At 35.2% G+C, this 25,742-nt stretch overlaps 1 protein-coding gene across 1 annotated transcript in view; it reads left to right on the top strand.

Annotated features, from left to right (window-relative positions):
• Vmp1 (vacuole membrane protein 1) overlaps window positions 1-25,742 on the top strand; it is a 115,885-nt gene that overhangs the window by 2,764 nt on the left and 87,379 nt on the right. Inside the window, exons 2-5 of the mRNA XM_077801351.1 lie at window positions 19,306-19,407; window positions 21,179-21,314; window positions 22,289-22,379; window positions 24,452-24,562. Coding sequence (XP_077657477.1) covers window positions 19,332-19,407; window positions 21,179-21,314; window positions 22,289-22,379; window positions 24,452-24,562 — 414 coding nt within the window. The 5' untranslated portion in view covers window positions 19,306-19,331. The remainder of the gene's footprint in view (window positions 1-19,305; window positions 19,408-21,178; window positions 21,315-22,288; window positions 22,380-24,451; window positions 24,563-25,742) is intronic.

Genomic DNA, 25,742 nt, shown 5'->3' with positions numbered 1-25,742 from the left:
GTGGAAATACAAGTCTTTATTGAGTGAATGTTATTAATGAGTCAGGGAAAGCTGTGTTAATTTGTTTGTTCCAGATAAAAAAATTTCCCCAGGTTGTTGTGATTTTAATATTCCATTATGTTAATTATCTGTTATCTGTAGTCATTTCTGTAGCTATTTTGTTGTAGGTAAATAGCCACTGTAGAAGAGTACATTCTTTGTCTTGCTGGGAACTCTGTGTGGTTTATAGTCTTTCTCCTTTTCTACCCTAGTGTCCCTGTGTTTCTCTACCACTTTAGTGTAGAAATGAACTCTAGATTAACAAATCATGACAAATAGGATGAATTGAAGTCATAACTTTGTTGTGTTTGTGTTAGGGGCTGGGGATATAGCTCAGTTGGTAGAGTACTTTCCTCACATACACAAGGCCCTGGGTTCAGTCCCTAGCACCGCCCAAAAAAAAAAAAAAAAGAATGGATTGTTGTGTTTGTGTTAGGTGATAATCTACTTTCACAAAGATATACAAATATTTTTGAGAGTAAACTTTTGGAGGGGTGCTGGGGATTGAACCCAGTGCCTTGTGCTGCTAAGCATGGGCTCTACCACTGAGCCCTAAGAATATACTTTTAAAGAGCATATTGCATCAAGAAACTCCTTTTTTTAGTCTGGGTAAGTAACTTTAGATTAAGTTTGCGGAACTGAAGTTATGTTATGTAAATCTTTATATAAAGCTCATTTTAAAACATTTTGTTCTTAGCTAGGTACTGTAGTGCATGCCTATAATGCCAGCAATTTGGGAGGCTGAGGCAGGAGGACTGAAAATTCAAGGCCAGCCTCAACCTCAGCAATTTAGCAAGGCCTTAAACAATTTAGCAAGACCCGTCTCAAAATAAAACATAAAAAGGGCTGGGGGAATGTGGCTCGGTAATTAAGCAACCCTGGGTTTAATTCCTGGTACCAAAAAAGTAAATAAAACATAATGTTTCTTTAAAATTTGAACAAGGGATATTTTCTGTGTCATATAAGAGGTCATATTTAAAGTTTTAGGCATATTTAAATTAAGCAAGGGCAATCCATTGAGTAATCCTATCCCAGCTAGTCCACTTAATGTTTATGTTTCTTTTTTTTTTTTTTTTTTCAGTAGATAACTAAAATGTCTTCTTTTATTCTTGGGATTCTTTCCCTAAAACTTTGATCTTCATAGATGATTTGGAAGGATTCCACAGGTGGTATTAAGAACTAGGAAGATAAAACCTTGGTTCAAATTCCAGCTCTATTACTGTGTGACTCCTGAGCTGGTTACTTAACCTCTTTCTATCTCAGTACCTTTATTGTTAGGGTTAAATGAATCAATTTAATAAAGTGCCTAATACATAGTTAAACATAATTATGATCACTGTCTTCATGTGACCCACTGAGCTGTTGCTAAGAACTCTTTCCCAACCCTATTTTGATAGCATATCTTTATGATGCTGCTTACTTATCCTTTGCTCATTATTAATGAACTTTCAGTAAATAGAGTATACATTTCATTTCATGAATATTTTACAACATATGTGAGATTCTTAACCAAAGGAGGCATTCTTGTAGCCATTCTCTTAACTTTTTTTTTTTTTAATTATCATTAACAGTTGACATTCTCTTTGTAAGCTGTAACAGAATTTGGCAATTGAAACCAATTCTTTGATATTTAATGATATCTTCTAGCACTTTCTTTGCATGGAAAGATCATTTTTTCCAGTGACATCTATTGCCTTATCTGTAAATTCACCCTTGCAATGAAGGAACATCTTGTATCCTAGGGCTTATACCAGGTTCTGGAGAAAACAATAGGAAATAAGAAATGTTATGAAGGAAACAAAGTTTTGAGAGAGAGTTAACAATGTGGCTGTGTGCCTCTTTGGGGCTGGAGCATAAACAGACTTGGAATACAGTGACATGAGATAAGAAAGATATGCAGAGGCTAGGTCATGTCGAACTTTGCAGGTAATGGGAATGAGTTTGCATTTGATTTTGAGTGCAGTGGTAAATCATTCTACAGTTTTAGGTAGAGGAGTAATATGTTTCATAAGAACTTCTGCTCATGTGTGGAGGATGACTTGAAAGAGACAAGAATAGAAATGGAGAGAGAAATTAGGAGTGTACCAAAGTAATCCAAGTGGGAGATGAAAATGTCCTGGACTAGAGAGGTTGCAAAGGAGATGGAGAACTAAATATATTTGAAATAGGACTTAGTCCTGGATTAGATGAGTGGTGAGGAAAAGAGAAGAGTCAACAATGACTAAGCTTCTGGATTTAGTAACTGGGTGGGTGTTTGTGCCAGGTACTGGGAGAGAGAAAATTTGGGGAGAACCATGTTTATTTGCTTGTTTGTTATAAGAAGGTGTGTAGGTATGGGGAAGACAGGATATGTTAAATTTGAGATACTTGGGAATCATTCTAATGGTACTTTTTTTTTTTTTTTTTAATGGTGCTGGGGATTAACCCAGGGTCTTGTGTATGTGAGGCAAGCACTTTACCAACTGAGTTATATCCCCAGCTCCTCTATTATATACATAAATAGCTACATAAATCTACAGATCAGAACCAGAAATACAAACTCAGGATGATATTTTAAACTGGAAACTGGATGAGTCACTTGGGGGGAGATAGGGAAAAGGAGGACCCAGTCAGGTAAAGGCAAAGGATCTGACACAAAAAACTAATAAAGTGGTTACATCTAGTAGGAAGAGTACTGTAAGAGACAGAGGGGAGCAGGATTTTTTTTTCTAAGCTCATGAGAGTTTATATTTGGAATTCTTTTAAGAAATGGTCAGCTTTGTCAACTGCTGCTTTCTGCTCTAAATGAGGACAAAATAAAGTTGAGTAAAGTCATATTGGTTCATCTGGCAAACCATTTCTTCACTCATTGTTAAGTATAGATCCTTGCAGAAATTTTCAGGATTCCCTTTAGGCAAAAGAATATCCAAGGTTTCCATGCCCTTCATAAATTCTTAAGATCTTTTATAGGAATTATAGAACAGTCATCCATTGATACTCACAGGGATTGGTTCTAGGATCCCCTCAGATACCCAGATGTATGGATGCATACAACCCATTGCATATCTTCCTATATAGTTTAAATAATTCCTAATACTAATACAGTGTGTTATATGAATAGTTGTTAACCTGTGTTTTTTAGGGGATAATGCAAGAGAAAAAGTCTGTTCATATTCAGTACAGATGCGGGGTTTTTTTTAAGATTATTTTCTCTCTCTTTTTTTTTTTTTTTTTTTTTTTGTACTGGGGATTGAATTTGGGGGCAAACACTGGGCCACATCCCTAGCCCTTTGTTCGTATTTTATTTAGAGGCAGGGTCTTACTGAGTTGCTTAGCACCTCATTTTTACTTTTCATGCCTGTTACACAATGTCATACTTTTGCTGAGTCTGGCTTTGAACTCTCGATCTTCCTGCTTCAGCCTTTCCAGCTGCAGGGATTACAGGTATGTGCCACTACGCCTGGCAGGATATTTTTAGTCATCAAATGGTTGATGATACAGAACTTGTGGATTAGTAGGACTGAGTGTACTGGCTCCACTGGGGCAGAGCAGTGTTCTTCAGTCCTTATGTAATCAGAAAGGGGTGTGGGGTCTCTGTAAGATAGGTTTCTATTTTCTATGTTTCAATTAATAAAACTTTGTTTAAAAATTATATGTGGGAGCTGGAGATATAGCTCAGTGGTGGAATTGCTCACCTAGTACGCACAATGCTGTGGGTTCAATCCCTAATACTGCCACCAAAAAAAAAAAAAAGGTTATATTCCATTCAAATATAAATATATATGTATTCCAAAATTATTTGTATTGCCTTTGAACTTTATTGTATAAGAAAGTTTTATGGATTTTTTGTTTACAAAAATGACATCTTACTAAAATTGAAATCAATCTTGTATCTCTGCAAAACCCTAATTTTTAAATATTTAAGTTCATTAATAACTTGAATAATTAGGGCAAATGAAACATACTAGGCATACTCTTACCTCAAAGTCTTTGCACTTCTTTTTCTACACTTCTTTTTCTGTACTTTTCATGCATGTTATATAATGTCAAATTCTCAAAGAGAAAGCTTTTCTATCTAGTCTGTTGAAGATTACTATACAAACATACATATACACACACACACACATTCATACAAACACATTTAGCAACTTTATTTTTTACTGTAGCACTAATCACTATCTGTTTGAATATTTTTGATTTCTGCTGTGTCTCTAGCTCTTCCAAGTATGCCTAACATATAATATGCACTGAGTAAAAATTGCTAAAAGAGTAAACAAAAAATTTTAACTGCTGAATAGTATTTCATTATGGTATGTAGCCATAATTTATTTCTTCTCTTGACAATAAACATTTGGGTGGTTTCTAACTTTTGCTGTTGTTACTTTCTTTTTTTCTTTTCTTTTTCTTTTTTTTTTTTTTTTTTTTTGGTACCAGGGATTGAACTCAACCACTGAGCCACATCCCCAGCCCTTTTTTATATTTTATTTAGAGACAGTCTCAGTGAGTTACCTAGTGCCTTGCTTTTTCTGAGGCTGGCTTTGAACTCGAGATCCTCCTGCCTCAGCCTCCCAAGCCACTGGTATTATAAGCTGTTGTTACTTTCAACTGTTCCGTCCTAAAGGCTGTGGCACTCTGGGCCTTCCGTAAAAGAGGCAGACTTGAGAACTCTGAAATTCTTTTAGGGTCACTTTCCCTTTGTCTTGATTAATAGCACCTGGCTTCCTTTACCTTTACAAGTCTCCTTATCAAAAGTTTGCTTGTCCAGTGCAAGGTAATCCCAATTTGGGAGGCTAAGGCTGGAGCCAAGTTCAAGACCCGTCTAAATTTAGTGAGGCGCTAAGCAATAAAAAGGACTGGGAATGTAACTTGGTTGTAAAGCTCCTCTGGGTTCAAACTCCAGTACCCTCACCACCACCCCCCCCCCCACAAAAAAAAAAAAAAAGTTTGGCTACACTCTTTGTTTTATCTCTAAATTTTTTTTAATATTTATTTTTTAGTTGTAGTTGGACACAGTACCTTTGTATTATTTATTTTTACGTGGTGCTGAGGATCTAACCCAGGCCTCACATGTGCTAGGTGAGTGCTCTACCTCTGAGCCACAACCCCAGCCCCTTTAAATATGTTTTTTATTATTTTTTCTTCTTTTGGTATTGGGGATTGAACCCAGAGGCATTTAACCACTGAATCACATCCCCAGCCCTTTTTATGTTTTATTTTGAGACAGAGTCTTACTAAGTTGCTTAGGGCCTTGCTGGGTTGCTTTGGACCCGCAGTCTTCCTGCCTTAGCCTCCTGAGCTGTTGGAATTATAGTTGTGCACCTCCGCACCCAGCTCCCTATTTCTGACATCTTGTTTCTCATTTTCATCTGAGATTTCATCAGAATGGCCTTCACTGTCCAGCTATTCAAAGCCACTTTGGTGATTTCTGAGAAGAATCAGACTTTCTCTATAGCTCTTCTCTTCTGAGCCCTTACCGGAGTCACCCTTAATGTACTGTTCATCATAATCTCGGCTTTTATTTTTTTTTCCCTTTGGTTCTGGTGATTGAACCCAGGGCCTACCACATACCAGGGAAGTGCTCTACCACTGAGCCATATTCCCAGCCCTTTTTTTGTGGGTGAGAATGCTTGTCATTAAGTTGCTCAGGCTGGCATTGAACTTGTGATCTTCCTGTCTCAACCTTGGAAGTATGGATGACATGCACGTACGACCACACCTGTCCACAATGCAGACTTTTTCTAGTGTTCACTTCAAAACTGTTCCTGTGTCTACCAATTACCCAGTTCAAAAGCCACTTCTGCATTTTTAGGTATTTGTCATAGCGATTTATAAGTCAGTTTTACTGGATAATTTATAAAAAACAGAAATTTGTTTTTCACAGTTCTGAATACTGGGACCCAGATCTAGCTACTGACCTCTGTTTCCAAGACAAAAATGTGAACATTGTACTGTCAGGAAGGGAGGAATGCTGTGGCATTAACATGGCAGAAGGGCAAAAGTGGGTGGAATTTCTTCCATCAGACACCTTTTATAAGAGCATGAAACCCATTTCACAAGAGAGGAACCCTCATGGCCTAATTACCTCTTAAAACCCCACCTCTTAATACTTTCATATTGGCAGCACTTGAATTTTGAAGGAGTCTTATTAAAACCATACCAGTTATATAACTGGGAATAGAATTATTAGCATAGAGTGTGTGCCAGTATTTGGCTTTATGGGTTGTTTCCTTAACTTTGGTATTTTCAATCATATTTCCTACTTTTTGCCAAAGGAATATATGTAAAAATGATGTGGTAGATTGTAAAATTGAATGGTGGACTGCAGGATGGCCACAAATTCTTCATGTATTGTTTACATACCTGTTTTCAATGTGATTTTGTTTCTAGTGTCTATTTCTCTGTTGAGTCTATACTTTGTTACTTGCTTTGGCCAGTGCAGCATTGGCAAGAATGACACAGACACAGGCTCGAAAAACATGTGCTTGACCTCTCTTATTGCTCTTTAGAGTGTTGAGCCCATATATAAAAAAAGCCTCAACTAACCAACTGGAAGAGAGGGGACCATGGAAAGCAATCCCAGCCGAGCAAGGTTTGTCAGCTCAAAAGCCAAGCTTGTCCAGACTAGAACCATCTAGCCCAACCTTCTGGGTCATGATATATATATATATATTTAAGTCACTAAGCCTTAAGACTAAGATGTTATACACTATTGGTACAAATTAATCTCATTGTGATTTTATGTGTGTATGTGCTAGGAATTGAACTCAGGGCCTCACACATGCTGGGCAAGTGCTATACTGCTGCGCCACCTCCTCAGCTCCTCATTGTGATCTTGATTTATATTGTTTGATTGTCAATGAGGGCAGGTTAGATATCTTAATTATTAGCCATACACATTTCCTCCCCTATAAAATGCTTCTTGAAGCTGGGCAATGGATTATACACATCTGTAAACCCAGCCACTCAGAAGGGTGAGGCAGGACAATAGCAAGTTTGAGGCCAGCCTAGACAATTTAGAAAGACTGTCTGAAAATAAAAAGGTCACACACACACCTCTATGTCATTTGCCTATTTTAGTTTTATAGTTACTTGTTTTTTCTTAACATTATTATATAACTGTTTTTACTTATCTTTTATCAGTAATATATTTCTCTGGTTTATCTTTTTATTAGGATACTTATGAGGAATTTTAAGATTTAATTTCAGAGTTTTCCAATTGATCAGTCTTTTCATTTATGGATAACTTTTTGGTGAGTTTGAAGACATCTTTTTTTATCCTAAGACAGAAAGTTATTTATTTATTTTCCTACAAATTTTGCTTTAAACTTTTTGTAAATCCTTCACGTATATGAAATTAATTTTTTTGCATGGTTCAAGTAGGGAATTCAAATTTTCTTTCTTGAATAACTCATTTTTCTATATAGTTTATCAAATAGTCTCTCTTATACCAACTGATCTATCTTGCCTGATCTATTTTGCCATGTCTGTAATATAGAGTTCCAAATACACAGGAACCATTTTGTAGGCCCTCTTTTCTGATTCTTGGTCAGTTTGTTCTTCTGTATGCTGACACAACATACCCTTCCTTTATTATTATAGCATTGTGTGTATATATTTAAATGCTTTGTCTAAATATACAAATATTTTCTCTTGTGGTATGACTTACCTTTTTAATTATTTTTTTAAAACACTGTATTTCAGAAGGTAAAAGTTTTTAGTTTGGATAAGGTTCAGCTTATCAATTATTTTCTTTTATGTTCATGTGTTGTATATCCTAAGAAATTTTTGTTTACTCCAAGGTTGCAAAGATTTTCCTCCTGTTTTTCCAGAGTCATTATAGTTTTAGTTTTTACCTCTAGGTGTATAATCCCTTTCAAAATAATTATTGTATATAACAAGAAATAAGGAAGGGCCAATGTTTGTTTTCTAAATAAGACTGGTCAGTTACCATATAAATTCCCTTGTACTTTTGTTGAAATTAGTTGTTCCTATATATATGGGTGTGTTTCTCTATTTTCTCTTCTGTTCCATTGATCTATGTCCATCTTTTTACCAAAGCCACACCGCCGTGATTACTGTAACTTTATAGCAAGACTTGAAAGCATTTAATACAATTCCTCCAACTTTGTTCCTTATCTAAATTATCTTGGCTGTTCTAAGTTTTTACATTTTTATATATAAATTTGAACTTATATTTTATTTGAAAGTCTAATCAAGGACATGAAGTGACATTCTCAACATTCTTACAATCTCTCAATTCTGGTATTATTTCCACTATCCTAGTTCTTGACCTTACTCTTATTTCTCTCTTTTGGTGAAAACTGTATTGGTTATGAAAAACTGCCTGAGCATTTAGAAGTGGATTTAAGAATAAATGACAAACAGGATTTTCAACATATAATTTTACAAGATGTATATTTTCTTCATAAAAATAAAATCATGTATTAAAAGAAAAGACAATAAAATGGTATTTTTACATATTGGAATTGAGATGAAGAAACCTTCTCTAAAACCTATCTTCTTTCAAAAAAAGAGATCCTAAAGTTTTCCAGGTTGTGTCTTTTTTTTTTTTTTTTAATTGGAATTTTTTTACTTGAAATTTCACTTAATTACAAATTGGGTATATAGTTCAGTGGTAGACCATCTGCTTAGCATGTACCAGGCCCTGAGTTTAATCACTAATATCAGAAAACAAACAAACAAAAAACCCTACATATTTGATCTGGAACGGTAGTCTTTTTAATGATTAGAAGCTTGTGATAAGTTGAATGTATTTTACACTTGACTAAATTAAATTGAGGAACAGCTTAGGCCAAAAATATGTAACCTCCTAACCTGCAGACCCAGTTTTGGAAGATTTGTGGAGATTTTGAATCCTTGAAATTGTACCCTAATTTGAGGCTTTAATTTGTCTTAATTCCTCAAGATTTTAAAAGTTCAAAAAGATTCAAGGAGTTTTTTCATACATTCCCATTCAAATCATCATGAATGCTCAGAAAATTCATTTTTTAACTGGTAAAATCATGTGATAGATACTGTTTTCTGGCTCAGAGTCATATGTTCTGATAGCCACTCTGATATTGTGCTTTGTGTTTGTGCAATGTGAGGCTGCCTAAAGCCTCATTGGTCAAGATATATTACTTAGATAATTTATTTAGTTTTTAAAAGTAAATTACAATCTTAATATTAATTGTTTTCAGGAAGTCTGGAGCTCTTTTGGAGTAGCAGACTGTACTAAATAAAGGTTACTGAAAAGTGTCATACTTAAGTTGGCTGTCCTTGTATGTCTTGTATGAAAAACAGTGTTATCATTAAGAAATCTGGCTTAATATTTTTATGAGAAAGTAGAATCCATTTGAATAGATTATTTTCTTAAAAGGAGGGATATTCAGTTTATTTTTGAATGATGTTGCCAAAAAAAATGAGAATCAATGGTTTCACTGCTCTTACTTCCTTTTCCTTTTCACCTGTTTAACTCTTCCAACAACTGTTAAATTACTCAGGTAGTTGTTATTATTGTGTCACATATAAATGTTTGTGTTTTGCTTTGGGGAACTAAGTAATTTAGCTTCACATTGTTTTTGCATTACAAGTATGGCTAATGTTTAAAATGAATGGAGTATTATAGTCTTAGCACTGAATGTACAGCCTACAAAGAACCTTTGTGAGATGATTTTAGCAGTGCTTTCTAAGCATTTCTGCCAGAAACAAATAAAAATACCACATATTTTAATATTAATCTTTTATTTTAAATGCTTCGGCTCCTTTTAAAATCTGCTAGGTACAGCCTTTTGAAAAAGTATTTCTTGTGACTAGATCTGTGTTCTCAATGAAAATTATTTGATATTTGTGTTATACTTCTGCGCTATTTGTTTTCTCATCTACAAATAATTACAAATAATGTACAGTTTATTTTAACAGCCTATTCTTACAAACCATACATGTACTCTCACAGCAAAGTAGGCTCCATTGAAAATTGAGAGTAAATGTTAGGGGCTGGGGTTGTGGCTCAGTGGTAGAGCGCTTACCTAGCATATGAGAGGCACTTGGTTCGATCCTCAGCACCACATAAACATAAATAAAGAAAATTAAAAATTGTCCATCTACAACTAAAAAAAAAGTTTTAAAAATTGTATGTTAGATTCCTGTTTGAGTATATTTCATTCTTTTAAACAGACTAGGAATACTTTGGATTTTCTCCCAGATCTAGGAATCTGACCTTTCATGAAAAACTCCCAAAATCAAAGCTATTATGTCATTGAATTGTGAAAAGCAGCTCTTCTTAAAAATAATGCTTTTAACTTACACTAACTATGTAGAGTAGAACCCTTTTACCCCATAGTAATAATTAACAGATTGTCCTTTTGATACATTTCAAAATGTTTAGATGAATGAAAAATAATTCTTTTTTATTATCCAATATAACAAACTAAGATTTTTCTGATTTTGTGGCTGCATAGGTTGTGGGAACCAGTTATGAAGACTCTTGTATATTATAGAAGTTCAGAGAGCAAGCGTTTAGGGCTGGGGATATAGCTCAGTTGGTAAAGTGCTTGCCTCACATAAATAAGGCCCTGGGTTCAATCCCCAGCACCACACACACAAAAAAAAAAAAAGAAAGCAAGTGCATATCAGTGAACACTCAGAGTAGTATTTGTATGATTATTTTGGGGCATTTGTGACATTCATAAACTGGGCATGAAAAAAGGAACACTAAATGCCTGCCAGGCACTATGTGAGGCACTTAGATGTTATTTCTCTTGAAGTTGAGAAGCCAAATTACTGACAGTCTCAAAGTAAAACAAAAATACTTAAGGATGATATGAAAATTGTCAAGGAAATAATATGCAAATATGCTGAAATGTAAAAACTTGAATTACTTACCTAAGGAGACATGACTTTAAGTGGTGGTGGTGGTGGGATTTTTTTTTTTTTTTATACTGGGGATTGAACTGAGAGGTACTTAATGACTGCGCCACATTCCTGGCCCTTGTTATTTTTTTACTTTGAAACAGGGTCTCACTAAGTTGATTAGGGCCTTGCTGAGTTGCTGAGGCTGGCTTTGAACTTGTGACCCTTCTACCTCAACCTCCTCAGCCACTGAGATTACAGGCATGCACCACTGTGCCTAGTGAATTTTTTTTAGCTATTAAAAAATTAAACTACTTTGAGCTGTGAAGGCAAATTGAATTAGAATAAGGTGGATGCATTTGGTCCTGAGTGTGGAATACAAGTGAGAAACATAGTTAAAATGTGACTTGCCCTGATATGGCCTTAAATCAATTAGGATGTATTAACAGCTTTGAGGTATCAAGTTGTCCCGTTTCCCTATAAAATGGGTCATTTTGTAATGTTGAAGATGATAATGAGATTAACAGTGTGTCAATGTTAGATTAAGTAACCACTTTTGCAATTTGAAAATAGGCAGCAAAGTATATAGTATTTCCTGAATAAAAATGGGCTGGCCATGTGGTGAGCCGTTTCTGTGTACTGTGGCCGCCATTACAAGATGGCGCTGGTCTCCGCTGTAGTCTGTGACAAACAGCTCCTTATCAGAATGAGTTGGCACGCTGTGACTTGGCACCCTATGAGAAAAGTCCACGTGGCAGTTGTGCATTGGGGCTTTATCTGCTTTATTAAGGCTGGGGCACACGGGAGTAGTAGTAGTAGTAGTAGTAGTAGTAGTAGTAGTAGTAGTGGCAGTAGGAGTAGTAGTAGAGAGAGAAAGAAGCTAAAAGACATGTCAAAATAAAGGCCTGAATAAACTGCTGAAGGAAGAATCTTGTGTTGTGTTTCCTTTGCTGGCGAGGGGTCGCGGCATGGCCATGCCATTAAATCCTCTCAGGACATGTGGAACTTGGTATGTCAATTTCAGAGTCTAATCCTTAGTTTTATAGTTTAGAAATTTGAATTAGTAAACCTATAATTTAGGTTTATTGAACAAACTGTAGGATATAGAAGTTTTCTAATCAGATTCATAAACCACATACCAGCTTACTAATATTGCAAAGAGAAGCATTCTGTAGATTCATCTTGTCCATTTCAAAATTCTCAGAAAAATTATTATTATTATTTGTACTGGAAATTGAACCAAGTGGTCTTCTACCACTGAGCCAGTCTTTTTTATTTTTTATTTTGAAACAGGGTCTCACTAAGTTGCTTAGGTCCTCACTAAGTTCCCGAGGCTGGCTTTGAACTTGTGATCCTCCTGCCTCAGCCTCCTTAGTAGCTGGGATTACAGGCGTGCCCCACTACACCCAGCCTAAAAATAATCTTAAATTTAGTTTTGGGGGAGAATATGGTGCCCATTGTCAGCAATAGTTTTCACTATAATTAAGACCACTTGGTATCTGGACCCTGCCTCTAGATTTATCACTAATTTATCTTGTGACATTATCAAAGACACTTTACCTCTGGGAGTTTATCTATGAATTATAAAGATAAGATAGATTTGAGTATTCCTTAAGATCCCTCCTATGATTCTGATTATTTTTACAGAATAATCAAAAGCACTGTCCTTAAAAAAGCCCTGTCTTGTTGAACGTCATCTTGCTTTTGAAAGAAGAGAATTTTATTTCTCCCCATTTCTCTCTAGCAAATTTACTTTCTATTTTTGTTTATGCCTATTCTGGACATTTCATATAAGTGGGAATCATAACTTGCTATTTTGTAACTGAATTTGTTCATGTAGTGTACTGTTTTCAAAATTCATCATTGCTGTAGCATGTGTTAGTACTCAATTTCTCTTTATGGCTAAATAATATTTCACTTTTTGAATATACCAAATTTTCTCTGTGTATTCATCAGTTGAATGGGGGAATTCAATTCCCAATATAGAGTATTTGAGACTGAGAGAATAATGACATAATTACAACAGAGTGTAAACAGCACAGTAAGAAATCTGGACCAAGCTTTGAGGAACTCCAGGAAATAGAGCAGGAAGAGCTATCAAAGCCAGATAAACAGGAGAATATTTCAAGGAAAGCATGTCAAAAAAATTAAGAGGCTCAGTAAGATGTGTCTTTTGTATTTGGCATTATGGAAGTCATTAGTTGTTTTGTTGAATCAGAAGTCACATTGGGGCTGGGGTTGAGGTTCAGTGGTAGAGTGGTTGCCTAGCAGGCAATCTAGGTTCTGGGTTCAATCCTCAGGACCACATAAAAATAAATAAATAAATAGAGATATAATTTTTTTTTTTTAAAAAGTCATGTTGCAGTGGATTGGGTAGAGATTTGGTGATGAGGAAGTGGAGACTGTGTATAGGCAACTCTTGAGAACTGTACCATGAAGGACTGAGAAATGGGAAGTATAAGATAATGCTTATCTTCTGGTGAGAATAAAAGAGGAAAGATCAATGATACAGAGAGAACTATTTATAAAGAGAACTGAGGAGCTAAGTCCCTGAAAACATGAGAGGGGATGATATACAGAATGTATATTGCCACAGTGGCCTTTGAGACACAGGACACTGCCATAGCTGTAAAGAGAGAAAGAGTGCTAACATGGGTGAAGATATAAATATTTGAGTAGGTTTAGTAGTAAAAGTATTAGAGAATTCTCCTTCTGCTTTTGTGTTTAAAAAAAAAAAGCCGTTGGCAACTGAGAGTAAGAAAGGAGAAAATGAGGTAAAATGTTTGCAGATAGAGAACAAGGAGTGCAGTAGTTGTGAGAAAACTATCAATTCAAAATTGAAATGTGACATCTCAAATAGTTAGTGGCACTTAAAGGACACTAGAATGAATAAGTGAAATTTAAATTGGCTGTATAGTTGTATGATTTTTTTTTCCTCCAGCTGTGTTTGGCTACTCAGGCAGATCTACTTGTGAATATAGGTGGTGCCAGCATGGTGGTACATACCTGTAATCCCAGCTACTAGGGAGGCTGAGACAGGAGGATCTTAAGTTTGGGGCCAGCTTTGGCAACTTAGTGAGACCCTGTCTCAAAATAAATAAAAATAAAAATGGCTAGGGCTATAGTTCAGTGACAGAGCACCCCTGGGTTCATTTTCCAGTACCAAAGAAGGTGGAGAATGCAGGTGGTTCCAGGACCACTGCAGTTTTGCAGAGTTTTCCTATATGTGTGATCCAGGAAGAGGAGGCAATGGAATTACGTTTTCAAAGGAATTAAAAACAAAAAATAAAGTAAAATCCTTTTGGAAATGGTTAAAATGCAAGAGAAGGCGGGGTGTGCTTTTATTAGCTTAACTGTTTAGAACCCTAGTGGTTCTTTTATTTTTGTTTGTTTGGCTCATAGTTGGTTCTAACCATCCTCAGTGGTCAAAAATGAAAAAAATATTTTAACCTCCGTACACTTAATTGTTCACTACCCCAGCAGTTTTTTCTTTTGCTTGTTTGACTTCATGTTCTAGTTCTTTCTTTTGGGAATTGCAAAAGTTTTTTTAAAATTGAGTTTATTTCGGGCTGGGGATGTGGCTCAAGCGGTAGCGCGCTCGTCTGGCGTGCGTGCGGCCCGGGTTCGATCCTCAGCACCACATACAAACAACGATGTTGTGTCTGCCAATAACTAAAAAATAAACATTAAAAAAAAAAAATTGAGTTTATTTCATTGTGAAAAAGTAGACTGATTAAAGGAAAATAACTTAGTTCTGTAGATTATTTCTTACAAAATTCCAGACTATTATTTTATGTTTTCTGAGAGAATTTTAGAAAAGGAAATACCAGTTAGCTGTTCTTTTTTGGTATCTTGTGCAAGAACATATTATTTCCTCAAATAAAAATGCCTGTTAAAATATCTTGAGAACAAAACCTTCAAATGTGCAATACCATTGTTACAAATGTGACCTCAAATGGACCCAAGTTGTTTTGGATAAAACTTTTATCTCTTAAAGATGACACTATGGGAAAGAATAAATAGGAAGAAATGAGGTCAGTATCAGAGTATTTTGTGGGATGGTAAGGTTTTAGGATATTTTTTCATACCTCAAACCCTTTTGTGCCATTTTTATCTTTTCGCCCCAAATTAATCACGTTTTACTTACTATGATGTAGGTGAATGTTGTCTGTTTATCTCCAAAAGATATTATCTACAGGAGTTGGTTGTCTTTCTGACCAGACTCTGAGTCTTTTGAGGACAGGTTCTTCATCTTGCTCATTTATAAGCTCACTTCAGTGCCCATTAGAGACTCTAGAAGATTGAACAGCAATGGCATCATGGGTATAGTAGCAGTGAGGCATGAGCTGTGAAGTTGTTTTTCTGGTTTTGGTAGTTTCCAAGGTTATTGTTTTATATATTTTTTACCCTTTTGATGTATTGGCATTTATAGTTACACATGTGTATACACACAAACATACTATAGTACATTAGTACACGCTATTTTATCCAAATTGTTCAAACTTTTAAAATCCTGTAATCATTTACTTCAGGTTAATTGAAACCTATGCTTTATTTCTTGGTGTATAATCACTTTTCAGCATTTTGGCTAAGATCAAGTATATTTTTTATATTTATTTGTATATAGAGAAATAAAGGCAGCAAAATAAAGGTATTCATAAATTGATTGCATCTAAAAGAGGAGACCCTCTGTTGCAGTGATGAGTGTATGTTCTTTGTTCATTTTTTAGACTTTCACTTATTTTCCCGTATGAGGCATACATTTTTATAAGTATTTATAATTAAATGTTTAGTCAAGGAATAACATAGTAGCAGCTAACAAACCCATTTCTATATCATATTTAGTCAGCTAAATCTAGCATGATACCTAGCTCTTTAGTTATTATTGCTGAATTTAAGGTGTTGGGATGGAGCTCTGTGGTATGGCACTTGCCTAGCATATAGGAGGCCCTGGGTTTGACCCCCTAATACTGGGAGGAGAAATTGCTAAATTAGTAGATGAGCAAACAAAGCTACCTAAGTATCTTATTAAGTGATTTCTTGAGTTTTTTTCTTAATAATAACATCCTTCAAACTCATAAATCTGCCCTTGAATTCAGAACTGTCGCTCAATCAGCTTGTATAATAGGAATTTTTGAGCTAGTTGTTCATGAGAATCCTTTTAAGCTTGGAGCTGCTATTAAACATAGAGATAATGAGCGGCTGGAATTGGAGCTCATTGTAGAGCACTTGCCACGCAAGCGTGAGGCACTGGGTTTGATCCTTAGCACCACATAAAAATAAACAGAATAAAGGCATTCTGTCCATCTACAACTACAATTTTTTTTTTAAATATAGAGATAGTACAAGTTTCATACAAAAGTATACCATTCTTTTCCTATGAATATATCTGAAGATTTCAGTAGTTCCTGTTTATGACTTTTTTTTTTCTTATATAGTATCATTGAAACAATTCACACACCATACAATCACTTATTTAAACTGTACATTTTAGGGCATGAGTATGACTCAATGGTCATGAGAATGTCCTAGCATGCATGAGGCCCTGGATTCAGTCCCCAAAATGACAAAGAATTTAATTAATTGATTAAACTGTACAATTTAGTGGTTGATAACATATTTACCACATTCAATTTTAGGACATTTTTACTACCCCAGAAACTCACAACTCATTAGCAGCCACTTCACATCTCTCTCCATGTAATCTTTTTGTTGTGTTCATGCCTATTCTGGACGTTTCATGTAAATGGAAATCATAGTGTTGTGTTTTGTTACTGACTTTGTTCACTTAGTATTCCCAAAGTTCATTATTGCTGTATCATATATTAGTACTTGATTTCTTTTGACAGCTGGATAATGTTTTATTGTTTTGGTGTACCACATTTTAAAAAAATTTTTTAGTTGTAGATGGGCATAATACCTTTATTTTTTATTTTTACGTGGTTCTGGGGATCGAACCCAGTGCCTCATGCATGCTAGGCAAGCACCGTACCACCGAGCCACAACCCCGGCCCCAAGTGTACCACATTTTTTTTTTTTTAAGAGAGAGAATTTTTTTTTAATATTTATTTTTTAGTTTTCGGTGGACACAAAATCTTTGTTTGTATGTAGGTGCTGAGGATCAAACCCAGCGCTATGCACATGCCAGGCGAGCTCGCTACTGCTTGAGCCACATCCCCAGCCCCTGTACCACATTTTTATGTCCATTAATCAACTGATAATTATTTGGTATTATCCACCTTTTGACTATTCAGAACAATGCTGCTGTGAACATTCATGAACAGTTCGTAGATATAAGTGTTTATTTTACCTGCAAATGGAATCGCTGAGTCATATAGTAATTATTTTTTTACCTTTTGAGGAATCGCTAGAGTGTTTTCCAAAGCAACTTATCGTTTTACATTTCCTCCCATAGTGTATGAGGTTCAGAGAGGTTCAGATTTCTCCACATCATCACCAACATGTCTTGTTATCTCCCTTTCTTTTTTTTTTTTTAATATGTTTTAGTTGTTGATGGACCTTTATTTTATTTATATATATGTGGTGCTGAGAATTGAAGCCAGTGTCTCACACATGCTAGGCAAGCACTCTTCCACTGAGCTGCAACCCCAGCCCTCCCTTTCTTAATTCTAATAGATATCAGGATGTATCTCATTGTGTTTTAATTTGCATTTCCTTGTAGATAAAAGTCTTAGATGTTTTTTATTACACTTATTAACCATTGGCTTATTTTTGGGGAAATATATATTCATATCCTCTATTTTCAGATTGGATTTTATGTTATTGAATTATATGAGTTCATTTTATATTTTCTGTTATTTGTTTGGTTTTTGTGGTATGGGGGATTGAACCAGGGTCTTGGGTTTGTAAGGCTAGAACTCTTCCACTGTCCTCAGCCTTTTCATTATATATTTTGGATAGAAGTTTATAAAATATATGCTTTGTAAGTATTGTCTCCCATTCTGTGCATTGTCTTTATATTTTTGTGATGATGTCCTTTGAAGCACAAAAGTTTTAATTTTGATAACTATTACTTGCCTTTAATAAAAATCTAAACAAGTTTTAAGATTGTGCTAAGGACTTAGCATCATAACCTTTATTGAAATGAGGTGCTCTTTGAATGGAAAGATTTGTTTTATTACACCTGAAGAATTGCCGCAAACTGCCCGGCCCCGGGCCGGCTGAGTCCCGCTCCTGCTGCCAAGCACTGCCTGCGGCACCCCTGCTGAGCGATTCCCTGCTGAGCTGTCAGTGCACGCGGGCTTGCAATCTTGCAACCCGGTTGGGCACAAAAACACAAGCCAGTCAAACTGAGACAAAGTTTTATTTAGAGAGAGGCCGTGTGCGTCCCCTAACAGGTGGGTCCGCCACGTGTGTGTTCTACCTGAGCCGGGGGGTTTCCCCTTCCCCCGGAACACCCTCCTACCATCCTTTCCCAACCAATGGGAACTCTCCCATTACAAGAGTGACATGAGTAACCTGAGTCCTGAAAATGGGCCCAGCTAGACAGCATGAGTCCAATTACCATATGAATGTGAATTGCTGGCTGGCAGTCATAAAATCCAAAGGTGCCTGTATCAATATTTTTGCTGTGGCTCCTAACAAAGAATGAATGATATAGTCACAGGCAATTTGGTGTTTTGCATAGAATAATTTACATGTTGTATTACAATGATTTAAAGTAAAAACACACATGATATGAAGTAAAATAGAACTAGAGTACATTTTACAATCATAAACATAATTTTTTTAATCTTCTATGCCCATATCAAGTCCAAGATAATTCAGTAAAATTGTTTCCTATGTACAACTATCTGTAGTCTTGGATCTATGTGTTAAAATTTGTGATTTGGTGATATAATACATTTTATTGAAGTAATGATAAAGGACTGTGAAAGATTAAATGCAAGAAAGTAAAAATTATGAAAAGGTAAATTTCAAATAGTATATGACATTAAGAATTAGAAGGATGTAGACATATAATTTATCAATATTTGAAGGTACTAATACTTGATATCCTTTTCAAGTACTAATACTTGCAAAATCACCTCCAATTTTTTAAAAATATTTTTAAATTATACATGGACACAGTATCTTTACTTATTTTTATGTGGTGCTGAGGATTTAACCCAGTGCCTCACGTGTATAAGACAAGCACTCTGCCATTGAGCCACAACCCCAGCCTTCACCTCCAAATTTTAATCTGGGAAATCACTGGAATAAGTATTTGGAAAAGACTGAAAACTACAACCTTTTATTATAGCTTATTTTAGGATTTCTATATAAATTGTTTAAAATTTTATAAACCTTGGTTGAAAAGGGTAAATAGCAAATGGGTTATTACTGTCTTGTTATTCCTGTATTCAGTTTTATTCTGTCTTGGGTGCAAAGCAAAAGAGTATAACATATTGCTGGATTTTACTTTATTTTTATTAGCTCCTCAAGAGTTACTGATCTATGAAATGGCAGAGAATGGAAAAAATTGTGACCAGAGACGTGTAGCAATGAACAAGGAACAACATAATGGGAATTTCACAGGTATAGTATAGATGATGATAATAATGCCAAACCTGTTAATTGAATACTTAGTATCTAACTCTTCTCAGAACTTTATATGTATTAACTCAATCCTTAAAATGAACCTGAGAAGTAATTGTTATTCCCTATTTCCCAGAAGAGAAAACTGAGGCACAGAATTGTTAACTAACTTGCCCAAGGTTGTATAAATGACAGATGGCAGAGCCTGATTTGTAACCAAGTATTTTGCCTTCATATTTTGAATTTAAAGTACTTTGGATTATAATATAATGCTAAGTTTATACAATGTCTTCATAGAAGTATGCACAAGAGCAGAAACTTGTATTCTGACAGTAAATAATTGCAGAAATGTTGTTTAGATTGGAACAGAAGCTGGCCAGGTGTGAAATTCCATACCTGTAATCCCAGAAATTTAGGAAGCTGAGGCTGGAGGACCACAAGTTTGAGGCCAGCCCAGGCAACTTAGCGAGACCCTGTCTCAAAATAAAAAAATTTAAAAGGCTAGAGATGTATCTCAGTGGTAGAGTTGCCCCTGGGGTGGGGTGAGGGGTGGGTATTAACACAGAAGCACCTAGCCCAAATGTGACACTTCCTAAAATGTTTAGGTCTAGTCCAAATTCAATGCCTGAAATTTTCAGTATGATTTATTTAGGACACCCTCTATAGGTTCCTACATCTGTCAAGGGCTGGGGATGTAGCTTAGTAGTAGCGTGTTTAGCTGCCATGCACAAGGCCATGGATTAAATCCCCAGTATTAAAGAGAAAAAAAACTTTTACTACTTAATCACAGATACTGTCAGGTAGTGGAGTTTGCAAAGGGCAGGCACTTTTCTCACTTCAGTTTTTTTTCTAGATAACTGATTAAAAAGTGGCAGCTATGGGTCTAGAGTTGTAGTTCACTGGTAGAACACATGCTTGGTGTGCATTGGGTTCAAACCCCACCACCAAAAAGAAGAAAAAAGGCAACTATTATACTTCATCTCCTTTCTGAGCTCCTAGATATTGTTGATATATAGTTGCCATTTCTCAAGATTCTAGGACTTGTCAATGGTTACCTGGGACATGGGAAAAATGTTTTAATCCAGTATATTTCCAAGCACTCATACTTTGTACCATTCCTCTTCTAGATGGCTTAAAAGAATTTATAACCAATGTGATCCTGCAATCTGTACACGTGGGAAAAATAAGAATTCATACCCCATTTGAATCAAATGTATGATATATGATATGTCAAGATCATTCTAATGTTTTGAACAACCAAGAAAAAAAAAGAATTTCCTGCAAAATTGCCATTAATTGAAAAAGAAGCGACAGGCAGATAGATATACAGACAAATGAAATGCCATTGAGCTTTAAATCATGGGAATCTACCATGGTCCTTAGCTTTCCTTAACAGCTTTCAGACAAACTCTTAGTGGGCTACCTATATTAATATTAATTGTGTTCCAGAGGTTGTCTGCTCTAGAGAAGAGTTGGTTTCACCTTAACTGTTTAAATTTGTATGATCCACATGTAAATTACATTGTTTCGACTGTTGAGATTTAGTGGGGTTTGGTTTTTGTTGGTGGTGGTGCAAGGAATGAACCCAGGCCCTTATACAAATTCACATGTGCTAAGCCTCCACTGAGCTACATCCTCAGCTCTACTTTTGAGATTTTATGTGCAGTCTTTCAGATGTAGGATGGAGAGCTGGATGAATTTTTTTAAGTGATTCAAATAAGTAAGTATAAATGTTAGAATTTCTGTTTTAATTTCTGCTGTTGTTTTGCAGACCCCTCTTCAATAAATGAAAAGAAGAGGAGGGATCGGGAAGAAAGACAGAATATTGTCCTGTGGAGACAGCCACTCGTTACCTTGCAGTATTTTTTTCTGGAAATCCTTATAATCTTGAAGGAATGGACCTCAAAGTAAAGAGTCTTCTGCTACTTTTTATATAAATGTTATTTTCTAATTTTAGAAATCCTCAACCATCTCCTACTCCCTGCCATCTGCTCCATCAAAATATATTAAGTTAAATTTAGAATATTATCATAAGAACATATTTAGTTCTCCCTTCTATAGTTTGAAGAAAAATAGGGAATTTAGTTTGAAGAAAAATTAGGTGATGAAATCCATTTGCTCAATGGATTACTATAGTTGCCCACTGTCTCATGTTTAGTCTTGCAAGGAATAACACTGAAAATATGTTGGTTTACCTTCAAGAGAAAACAGGCCTGTGTGTATTAGATATACCAATTTTGAATCAGGACAAGGTACAGCTTTATGGCACTTTTACTGATAATTTGAGCCAATGAATAAGGACTCTGCCATGAATATATGTTCTATCTTTAAGTTTAGTACCTGTAAACACTGCTTTGAGTATCATAGAGAGCAAGTTCAACCTTTACACATCTTATCATTTTCTTGCTTGCCCTTCCAAGTTAGCTATACTATTATTATCTTACATTTTTATGGTGCTTAGAGTTGATAAAACACTATAACATTTTTCATCTCATTTAATCCTAACATCAACTCCATGAAGAAATTAAAATAAGTATATAATTTTGATTTTAAAATAAAAATAAAATTGTATTGGTTAAATGTCTTGCTAAAAGTGCAACGCTAATCATCTCTAAACCAGGTCCTCATAGCTCTATTATCCTCATAGCTCTATTATGCTTCTCTAAATTAGAAGTTGGGGGTATAAACAAGATCAGGCTTTAGGTAAAAGAAAGGATATGGTGGGGTTTATGATAAGAAATTGAGTTCCATACCCACGTGTCTTCCCTTGACTCATTTCTGCACCCTACTTCAACAAATTGTTTTAGGAATGATGCATCTGAAAGTAAGATGACTGAGGTTTTGTTTTGTTTTGTTTTGTTTTGTTTAATTTGTTTTTAAGATTATGGCATCGTCAAAGCATTGTGGTGTCTTTTTTACTGCTGCTTGCTGTGCTTATAGCTACATATTACATTGAAGGAGCACATCAACAGGTAGGAGATTTAGCAATTATTTTTAGTTTACACATTGTCTAATTTCAGAAAATTTCAAAATGGAATTAATGTGGGTTTCATAGATTTTGTACCCTCAAAATTTAGGCTCAGTTATGTATTTTTAATTTTATCTGATAATATATCTTTGGGGGGGATTGGTATCAGGGATTGAATTCAGGGGCCACTGAGCCACATCCCCAGCCCTGTTTTGTATTTTATTCAGAGACAGGGTCTTACTGAGTTGCTTAGCACCTCGCTTTTGCTGAGGCTGGCCTGGAACTCGTAATCCTCTGCTTCAGCCCCATGAGCTGTTGGGATTATAGGTATGCATCATTGCACTGGGCCATAACTGATATCTTAATGTCTTAAGACCATAAACTAAAAATATTCTTATATTCTTTCATGGCTGTCAGTATTCTATTTGGTAATCTCTGATTCCATATTACCTTCAAAGATTTAAATGTATCTTTCCTGACTCTGTTCAGTAAAAGCAACATGAAGCCTTTTCTCTCTGCCAAAGTTTTTATATCTTCTATAAAACTTTTTATATTTTCTATGAACGTTTTTTATATGGATTGGGTTTGTGGCTCAGCGGTAGAGCACTCACCTAGTATGTTTAAGGCCCTGGGTTCTATCCTCTGCACCACATAAAAATAAATAAAACAAAGGTATTGTGTCCAACTACAACTAAAAAATAAATATTTTTAAAAATTTTTTGTATAAAACTTTTACAGTCTGTCCAAACAGGCCTTTTCCTAAGTTGAAAGTTAGATCTTATACCTGTAATCCCAGCAGCTCAGGAGGCTTAGGCAGGAGGATTGCAAGTTCAAAGCCAGCCTCAGCAATTTAACAAGGCCCCAGGCAATTTAGACTCAAAAAAAAAAAAAAAAAAGGAAAGGAAAGGACTAAGGATTTGGCTCAGTGGTTAAGTGCCATTGGGTTCAATCCCTGGTAACAAAAAAAGAAAGTTAGATTTTATTTATTTGGAAAGACAGGTTCCTCAGCCTCTGGTCTGCAGGTACATTACTGATGGGAAAACAGGACATTTTGTTATTAAAATATTAAATTTTATTAAAATAATAAAACATTGTTCAAATAGGAAATGGTCTAAAATGGAATCATTTCATACTTTAAAGCTGTTTACTTTTCAGGGAGTTCTTATAGTTTTAAATGTATTTCTTTAAATAATATTTAATCTTTGCAGTAAACTAGCTTGCTAAATTTTACTTTCCAAAAATGGGTAGATTCTCTAGAAAAAGTTTGGAATTCTTTCAACAAATATGTCTCCCATTGCACTTTATTTTGTTCTTGTTTGGAAAGCATCTTGGGTGGGGCATGATAGCACACACCTGTAATCCCAGTAAGTAGGGAGGCTGAAGCAAAAGGATCCCAAATTCAAGGTCAGCCTGAACAGCTTAGTGAGACCCTGTCTTAAATATAAAATGAAAAAGAACTAGAAATGTAATTCAGTGATGAGAGTGCTTGACTAGTGTGTGCAATATCCTGGATTCCATCCCCCGTACTTCAAAAAGAAGGGGAAAATTTATATTACCCACATTTTTACTTGGATAATCAAGAATGTATTCTATTCACAAATTTTATATAATTGCCTCCCTTTACCATTGTGTATTATGCTTTTTTAAAGTTTTGTAAGTTTTCAATAGCTTTAAAATTCTTATTTTATTAGTAATTTGCTTTTTCCTTTGTCTTCTCAAAAGAAAAAGAAATAAGAGCTTTATTCCATCCAGATAGATAAAATTTTTATTATCGTAGCTATTGCATACTAAAGAAATTAGGCCTCTGAAGAGTTTTTGTCTTAATATTTTCTTCCTAATTGAAACTTTATTTAGTTGGTTTGCCTTATTGTGGTGGTAGTGTATACATACCATATTTCTGTATCAAGAATTCAGATTTTTCCTATATCATGTACAACCAGAGAAATGAAAAGTTGTGCTCCATTTGTGTACAATGAATCAAAATGAATTCTGCTGTCATGGATGACTAATTAGAACAAATTAAAAATAAATGTAAAAAAATAATTCAGATTTTTCTCCATTCTTTTTGTTTTTCAGTATGTGCAACGTATAGAGAAGCAATTTCTTTTGTATGCCTACTGGATAGGCTTGGGAATTTTGTCTTCTGTTGGACTCGGAACAGGGCTGCATACCTTTCTGCTTTATCTGGTAAGAACTTTTTTTAATGAGCAAAAAATGAAAGAGATTTTGTCTCTCTCTCTTTTTTTAATTATATTTATTTTTGAGTTTTAGGTGGACACAATATCTTTATTTTATTTTTCTGTGGTGCTGAGTATAGAAACTAGTGCCTCATGTGTGTCAGGTGAGCGCGCTACCACTTAAGCCACATCCCCAGCCTGAGATTTATTGGTACTTTTATTTCAGAAGTTAAAAGTTCTAAGATCTGTATTACCTTTTTTTTTTTTTTAGCCTTTTTCCTTTGTCTTCTCAAAAGACAAATTATTCTCAAATTATTACTTAAAGATTGATTTGAATTTTGTTTTGAGTTTTCTTTTTGAGTCAAGAACTTAAAAAGTGGAAAAAAACACTTAAGCCAATAAAGTTTATTTAAATTAGTTCAGACAATTTTATTCCTTCTGGATTTTGGAATAATGATTCTCATGTCATTCCATTAATTGTTGTTCTATTACTTGGAGTTAATTTCCATGTACAGAATTCTGTGTAAGGCCAGGCATGGTGGTTCACGCCATGGTGGTTCACGCCTGTAATCCCAGCAATTCGGGAGTCTGAGGCAGGAGGAATGCAAAAGTGAGGCTCTAAGCACTCAGTGAGACCCTGTCTCTAAATAAAATACAAATTAGGGCTAGGAATATGATTCAGTAGCCAAGTGCCCCTGAGTTCAATCCCAGGTTACCCCTCCCAAAAAAAAAAATTCTGTGTAAGGATTAAGATGGATTTGGACAGTTTACTTTCTATATTAATCAGCAACAGAGAGATTATGTCTTTTCTCATATCTTCAAACACCTATGTACACTTAGACATTATTTTAGTATTCTTGTTTGGTGGGGAGGCACCTGGGGATTGAACCCAGGGCCTTGTGCATCAAAGCAAGCACTTTACCAGCTGACCTATGTCCTCAGTCCTTATTTTAGTATTCTTACTGAATATAATTGATAAAGTATTACATATGTAGAACTAAATGCTTTTTAAACCCTTGAACCAAAATACAAAAGTGCCCCGTCTGAAAAAAAAAATTCTTTTTCTAATTGAAATTAAACAAAGTAAAGGTAAGTTTTTCTTATCATTCACAAATATGCCAAAAATAATATTAGAACTAGGACTAGTGAGAAAGGGGTGAGACACCTAGGGCAGAAATTTAGTCATTTAT

This window comes from Urocitellus parryii, chromosome 7 (genome assembly GCF_045843805.1).
Source record: "Urocitellus parryii isolate mUroPar1 chromosome 7, mUroPar1.hap1, whole genome shotgun sequence".
Taxonomy (NCBI): Eukaryota; Metazoa; Chordata; class Mammalia; order Rodentia; family Sciuridae; genus Urocitellus; species Urocitellus parryii.
This window is presented reverse-complemented; position numbering and strand designations above follow the sequence as displayed.